Source organism: Microtus ochrogaster, chromosome 19 (assembly GCF_000317375.1).
Source record: "Microtus ochrogaster isolate Prairie Vole_2 chromosome 19, MicOch1.0, whole genome shotgun sequence".
NCBI classification, from domain to species: domain Eukaryota; kingdom Metazoa; phylum Chordata; class Mammalia; order Rodentia; family Cricetidae; genus Microtus; species Microtus ochrogaster.
Genome location: NC_022021.1, coordinates 52,857,032 through 52,864,794, shown reverse-complemented (window position 1 = coordinate 52,864,794; position 7,763 = coordinate 52,857,032). Strand labels below are relative to the sequence as shown.

Here is a 7,763-nt window from a genome sequence, read left to right as displayed (position 1 = left end):
GAATGCCAAAACATATTAAAACAGATAATAGTCCAGCCTATATGTCAAAATCTTTTGCACAATTTTTTGTGCTCAGTAGTTAAATACACTACTGGAATTCCTTACAATCCTCACGGACAAGCTATATAAAGCCCTCAAATCAGTTATTAAAGACTTAAATACAAAAATTAACAGCAGGGGATTTGATTATTTCTCACCTCATCATACACTATCACATTTATTATTTGTATTAAATTTTTTTAATAAAAATAATGATAGACTGTCTGCAATGCAGAGTCTTTGGAACCCACAGGTTTAGCCTTTTCCTTTGGTAATCTGGAAAGATATTCTCTTCTCACAATGGAAAGGTCCAGATATTTTACTTTCCTCCAGAAGGGGGTTTTGCTTGTGTTTTCCCACAGGATGCTGAGTCACCAACTTGGATTCCAGACTATCTCATCAAACCCTGTGCTGAAACTAACAACAAAGCAAAAGATAAAGTTTCGTCCAACCCTCAAGGGCTGACTTTGCCAACAGCGACCAATGCCACTTCCTGGTTCTGATTCTGTGGAAAGTCCTGAAGCTGTGCTTCCGTTGCATTGGCATGCCTACAAATTAAGGGAAGGTCTTCTAAAATTATCTTGCCCACTTTTGAGCAGCTATCCGAGTTGATCACAAAAGAGTGAAAGATGGTGCAGACTCCGCACTTGTCGGTTACTGCCTCCAATCTTCTTTTTATTCTCTCCTTTCTCAGCGTTCAGGTACTGTTTGTTCCTTCAGTTTCTGCTCAAGGTCATTATTGGACTTATCTACCTGGTCCTCCTCCTTTTCATCCTACTACTTGGGACTTTTAACCTGTTAAAGTTACTACCAATAATACCCATTTACTTGGGGGGGGGGGCGGGGAGAAAGCAACTCCTATCTTAGAGAAAAAACACCTTTTTTTTTTCCTTACAAGCCCTTTATTTAAAAAAAGAAAGTAAAGGAAGGGGGAAAGATGGGAAGGAGGGAGGGAGGAGGAGGGGAAGGAGGAAGGGGGGAGTGGGACATAAAGTTAGGAGCAAGCCAGCTGATGAGTGTTCAACACAACACCACAAAGTCTTTTTAGTACAGCTATGCTTGCCCTCCACTTACATATACCAAATACCGGTTTTAGCTTGTCGTGCTAATTTGAGCTCAGCCGCACCATCTACTACCAAAATCCTACAAGGGGAACCCAACCAATTTGACACTGGGTTATTGGGACACGAGGGGCTGGAAGTCCAGTTAAAGAGACCAAACTTTTTTTTTCTTTTAGACATCACAAGTCAACTGGATTCTAGAAAATCCACTATGGACACAGGCTTCCTGCAGATTCCCAGGGCACAGCCTGGGAATGCCAGCTTCACACAGTACTGAAATGTTCCATCAGAAACTGGACTCGGGTAAGGACTTCTTCCGACCTAAGGAAAGAGTGTGGTATTTCACCCTCTGCAAGGTGCCGTAAGAATTCTGTTCCCCAGGAATGGTCCTTTGTGAGGTGCCAGCCGTACTGGCTTTAGGGGGCCTGCTGGCTTTGCGGGGGAGGTGAAGAGAACTGGGTGCAGATATGATGTCCTTCTCCATGTGGTAGCCCACTCCCCGGGCTGGGCTCTCTCGAATCCTGAGGGCAGGGGATGAGCCTCGAGCTTGCTCGTTCATGGCAGGGCTCAGTCTGTCACTCACCAGGGAGACTGGGGGTGCTGTTGGGGAGCTCTCAGCCCTGACAGCCTTCTTGTGTTCTTTCTTCCAAAACACAGACTTCAGAAGAGTGAACGTCCCCTGTCCCTTGTCTTTGTCAGGGGCCCTTTCCTCCACAGCAGCCCTAGCCTTCATCTTGGTTAAGGTACCTGTGCCGTTGTCCTTAAAGTTTCTGAGCAACCCAGTGGAGGGGGAAGGTGGACTACTCTGGCTGCCCACCTGACCACTTCCCTTCCAGGTTGTCATCTTCTGGCCCTCAGGGCGGCGGGCTTGTTTTTTGTCCCCCACTGAGGACATCACAGTGAGGGGCAGGTCAAACTTTTGGGGGAGTTTGATATCCTGATTTGCATTTCTGTTCGTGTCCTGACTGTGTTCAGACCATCATCTAAGGATCCCAGGGCTGGATGGTGGTTGAGGTGGCACAAGGAAAGGGGCACCCCCGTTGCTCTTTGACTGATGTCTCGACCACTGTCTTCACTTTTAACAGGAAGGGTGCCATCTGGCCTAGGCGAAGCTGACTTCTCATCCCCTCCAGCAGCACGTGTCAACAGCGGCACAATGGACTGGCTGGTGGACCGGGGTCTTCGTCTGGACTCGAGGTACTCCACCAGCTCAACAGATGCCCCAGGCCGTTTCTCCCTGTGTCCAAAGGACCATCTCAGGGGCATGGTCTTGAAGGGCCCATGCCTGGATCGGGAAGCAGGAGGTGTCTTTATGCTAATACTTCGGCCACCAACACTCCGAACCAAAGGCTTGGATTCAACCCCTCCCCTGTCCTGGAGGCAGACACCATTGGTAAAGACAGGAGAGTCAGGGACCCGGGCCACAGAGGGACGGGGGGCTGAGCTCCAAGACAGCAGGCTTCCTCTTGTGCTGTTGTTGTAGCTCCCGAGCCTCATGAGCCAATGGTCAGACAAGGAGAAGCTGGTGGAGCCTCTCATGGAGCTGCTGGCTGACCACGGAGGGATGCTGTTCCGCTTTTGATAGAACAGGATGTAAGCCCCCCTGCTGTTGACTTCATCCTCTCGCAGGGGCTCCACCGTGCTGTCGTCGTAGCTGTACCACTGGCCGTCCAGGGAGTTCCGGCACTAGGCTGTGTAATGCCCACCTTGCAGACTGCCATGGTGGTTGCAGACAGCATACAAGTCGTAGAGGAAGTCCATGGGGTAGGTGGTGGGGAGGCAGATCGGCTGCTTCCAGGAGGACCAGGTTCCAGTCCCTGCCTTAGAGTTGGTGCTCCTTCGTGCGATGTGGGGAGCCATATTGAGCCCAGACAGTGGGAACTTCACCAGCGTGGAGAGCTTGTTCCTTCTCTCCCCGACCTGACAGAACCGCTTCAGGTGGATGATCAGGATGTCAGGCAGGGTCCACAGGCTCAGCTTTACCACACCCTGCTGGAGGACTTGGCAGTGGGGGCACTTCCATGCATGGTCCTGAGCTAGCTGCTCCTCCTTGGTATAGAACTGAAAACATTCATCCAGGGTACAGCTGGGCTGCTGGTGTGCCTGCTGCTGCCACCACACACTCTCTGCATCCTGGACCCGCTCCTCCTGGAGACTGCCGAACAGGCGCTCCATGACAGAGCTATCCCACTCCACAGCCAGCTTGACATGAGGAGGGCCTCCTGGCTTCCTGAGGTGCAAAGCCATGTCAACTGCCCAGTGACAGAGGGGCCGGCTGTCTTGTGGAGACAAGTAGCTGCAGGCCAAGGAGAGCCCCACAACCCAGATGGAGAACAGAGTCCCCAGGTCCTATGCAGGGACTTCACTCCTCATGAGGCACCGAACCTTGCTGAGAATACACTGTTGTAGCTGGGCCCAGGATATGGTTCTGTCTTCCTGTATCAGGAATGGTGGCCCAAACCTGCTTGCCTGCTGCCCTGACCCTACCAGGTTACAGAAGAGGATGAGCACCCTCTCACTGTGGAGAGGCTTCGAGAACCGCTGGCTATCACGGACTGCCAAGCGCGGTGACACTGACAGACCAGATGGATGAGCTGAGAGTGTCCCTGGACCGGGTAAGGGAGGGACTTGGAAAGCATACACATTATCGCCCTCCGCAATGGTATTCAGATCCTCTTCATCAAAGAATGAACGCTGGAATCCATTGGGATGCAGTTCAACCAAGATCACCTCCTCTGCAGGGACGCCTCCTTCTTCAGCAACCATCTTCCTCAAGGCCGCCACAGTGCTGAGGATCAGCACAGCCAGGCCAACCCGCAGAAACCGCTGGCTCGTGGAGGGGAAGACCAAAGTGACACTCAAGAATGAAAAAGCATGGGATAAAACCGGACTTACATAGCAGACAATGAGGACTACTGAGAACTCAAGGACAATGGCAATGGGTTTTTGATCCTACTGCACATACTGGCTTTGCGGGAGCCTAGGAAGTTTGGATGCTCAACTTACTAAACCTGGATGGAGGTGGGCGGTCCTTGGACTTCCCACAGGTCAGGGAACCCTGATTGCTCTTCAAGCTGATGAGGGAGAGGGACTTGATCGGGGGAGGGGGAGGGAAATGGGAGGCGGTGGCGGGGAGGAGGCAGAAATCCTTAATAAATAAATAAATTAAAATTAAAAAAAAAGAATCTCGTCTGGCGCAAGGGGATGGGAAGGGACACACACAGGAAAGGATCGAAGGTGTTGCTTTGCTTCAGACAGTGAGGACAAGTCAAGGAAGATCTGTACTGTGCTTGAAAGTGGCTCTGCACAAAGCTGGGGCCTAGGGGGAGAGGAGCTGCAGATGGCCGGAGGTTCTCGGAGGCCTTGCTGGCGTCTGGGGGCAGCTGCTTAGACGCCAGTCCATGAGCTGAGCCCTCCAAGTCCTCATGGACACGGTCCAGCAGCCAGAGCAGGAACTCCAGAGCATCGTGCTGGGAATTGCCTTGGAACTGAGAGCCATACTTGGAAACGGCATTCTTGAACTTAGCAGAAAGTTGGGGCGTGTATTCGAGCGTCCAGAGCGCGCGCACCAGCGCCGCCAGCTGCTGGCTGACCTCGGCGCGGCCCAGCGCCGCCTGGTAGCGCCCCAGAGCTAGGAACTCAGCAGGTCCGTGTTGCTGAGACACTGCACCACTGTGTTCGTGAAACAGGTGTTGCCGTGGTTCTTCAAGCCCTGCGCGCCGGGCCGAAAAAACACCTTTTAAATTACACTGAAGTTGCGGACTCTTTTTTACCATACATACAGAAGTTCTAGGTTGCTTTAATATACAAGAAAGGCAATTAATTTCAGACTTCCCTTCCCCTCCTAGTTCAACTAGGCGTGACCTTAATACTAATAGAGATGATTGGTTTCTGAACTTATTTTTGCCAGGAAAAAAAAAAGGTGGTAAAACTTATTCAGTGTAGTTACCACCTTCACCATTTCTGTCTCGTTTACCACCCTGTAAGACTGGCTCCAAGCTCTCCTCTGTCTGGTCTAGAGTACCTGAAAATGGGTACCCTTTATGGTGGTTCTCTGGCTTCCATTCCAATACTGTTCCCCTTAAACCTTTTAATTCAACAAGTATTGAACTACAGGATTGGTCTATTAAGTCCTACTTTTGATTATAGTATGCAATTGAGCAAGGTAAAATATGCTAAAGGAGATATCCATCTCCCCACTTCCTTGGTATGTCCCTGGCTGGATTTCACCTGGTATTTACCTCAAAGAGGAAATTCATTTATTCCTACTAAACCAGATCTTTTTAGATTGTTTGCTGCCACACAAAAGGTTACTTTAATTCGCCCTGGTTCTGTTACCAGGCAAACTTCTGCTCTGGTCTCAGCCTGTGTGGCAGTTCCCGTCTTCATTCTTCTGGTACTTCGGGTCACTTGCTTCTTGGAGCTAACATTAAGGGGGGTCTTTCATTTTCATTGTGTTAACTGTGTCCTTTCTAACTGTCTTATGACCTCTTCTGAGAATCCTTATGTTGCGTCAAACTCCTTATATGCTTTTGCCTGTTGCTATTAATGGTACCTGGTTTTCTAATCCTGGAATAGAGGCTATGCACCAACCCTCTCTGGCTCTTAAGTGGGGTAAGCATTTTGTTGGTGCACTTGAGGAATTGTCTCATCTTTTGTCTTGTCAGCTACATCCTTAATTAAAGAGGCCAATCATATTGATCAATTATCCAAAAATGTCAATGTTGCTTTAATGATGCAGGAGCAAATAGATAGAGGGTTGGAGGATAGACTCTAGGCTCTTGAAGAAACTGTACTTTTTATTGGGAATAAAAATCAGAATGTTACAATCAGGTTCTCTGTTCAATGTCACTCTATGTTTAGATGGATTTGTGTTAGTCCATTGCAGTACAACTCCACAGAACATGAGTAGTCCTCCATTCAACAACATATTAATGGCCTCTGGCAACCAAACCTCACTATGGATATATATGAGCTTCATTCCACATTTCTGATATAAGTAAATCTCATGTTGGCTTTGCTTCTCTAGAGGAAGTGGCCATAGCCTTTGCCAGCTCTGTCAAGGAATATACTACAGAATTTAATTGGCAATTCTTTCTTTATAATGCAGCCATTTCTGGTCGTCTTTTTCAGTTCTTCTTATTCTTTTCCCAGTCTTCATCAGCCTGATTCATTCCGCTATATCTTCAATGACCATTGATGTATGCACACTTCAGTTAAAACAAAAGGGGGGAGATGCTAGAGACGACAAAGCATAGCCTCCCTCCACACACAGTTTCTGAGATGAAGGGACCAATTCCCTCCAGGCAACCTAGTGGCATCTAAATGAGTGTTTTACTTGAGGGCAAAGGCAAAAACACCTACATGCCCCAGGACTGCTTCTATGGCATCTGTATAAGCACTTGGCAATGATACAAATGATTCTGGCTATAGCAATTCTACCAATGTACTTGTTTTTCATGTTCCTTTCTCCTTCCACACCAGTGGCCTCTGAAAATATGGATATGCTGAACACTGAGATGAATCCTCCTGATCTGATAGAGCAGGCAGGCATTGAAGCTGTAAAGCAGGTCATGGGAAAAAACATGACTGATGAGAGAATTGGGAAATTTGGGGAAAGTGCAAAAATTGTGCTTTGCCTGATTATGAAACTTGGCAAAAGAATAACACTGGGGGGGGGGGCTGGAGAGATGGCTCAGAGGTTAAGAGCACTAGCTAGTCTTCCAGAGGTCATGAGTTCAAATCCCAGCAACCACATGGTGCCTCCCAGGTACCTATAATGAGGTCTGCTGCCCTCTTCTGGCATATAGGCATGCAGAACGCTGTGTACATAATAAATAAATAAATCTTAAAAAAAATAACACTTTTTTTTTTATTTTTGAGACAGGGTTTCTCCGTAGCTTTTGGTTCCTGTCTCGAAAATCAAAAACAAAAACAATAAAAACACTGAAACAGAAAGGAACTTGGCTATGATGACTAATATTTCTGAAGAGCCTAGAGTTTGGGGACTGACTGCCTATGGCCTTATAAATCAAAACGATAAGTATTGGAATCGTGAGGAACAACAATGGGAAAGGTATGGCCATGGAGTAAAAACCACTGAACTATGCTTCTGTAAACCATAAGTAGTTAACCTCTGAGTGAAAGCTTCAGAAGTTGTTTTATGATTAACTCAGCTAAGAATTAAGAATGGGGCTTGGAGCCGGGCGATGGTGGCGCACGCCTTTAATCCCAGCAGAGGCCGGCAGATCTCTGTGATAAATAAATAAATAAATACATACATACATACATACATACATACATACATACATAAATAAATAAATAAAGTTTATTTATTGAAAAAGGAGCCAGGGACCAGCCTCAGCAGAGAAGTGGGTCTCAAATTTGGGATGTCTGGAAGGCAAAGTGAGCACATGAACATAGGATTCTGATGCAAGCTGACAGGCTATCAGCTGCAGGACAGGTACTTCTTCTACCCCAAGCTTCAAACCTCAGTATTTTATTGTAAATTTTGCATAAGGAAAATGATTTTTTTCTTGTCTCAGGTTAATCCTTACATGGGCAAAGTAGTTAAAAAAAAATACAAAGATTCTTTGAAATCAGAACATCATCATTCATCATCACATTTTCCCAGTTCCCAAGCCCCATTCTTTTTTTTTTTTT

General features: G+C 47.4%; 1 protein-coding gene across 1 annotated transcript; it reads right to left on the bottom strand.

The window, feature by feature from the left end:
* Nucleotides 1-1,386: 1,386 nt before the first annotated feature.
* LOC102000629 (ubiquitin carboxyl-terminal hydrolase 43-like) lies at nt 1,387-5,489 on the bottom strand. The gene is given in 5 exon segments (XM_013349722.1): nt 1,387-2,060; nt 2,063-3,966; nt 4,287-4,746; nt 4,749-4,836; nt 5,439-5,489. Coding segments are annotated over 5 exon segments (3,177 nt in total).
* Nucleotides 5,490-7,763: the final 2,274 nt, after the last annotated feature.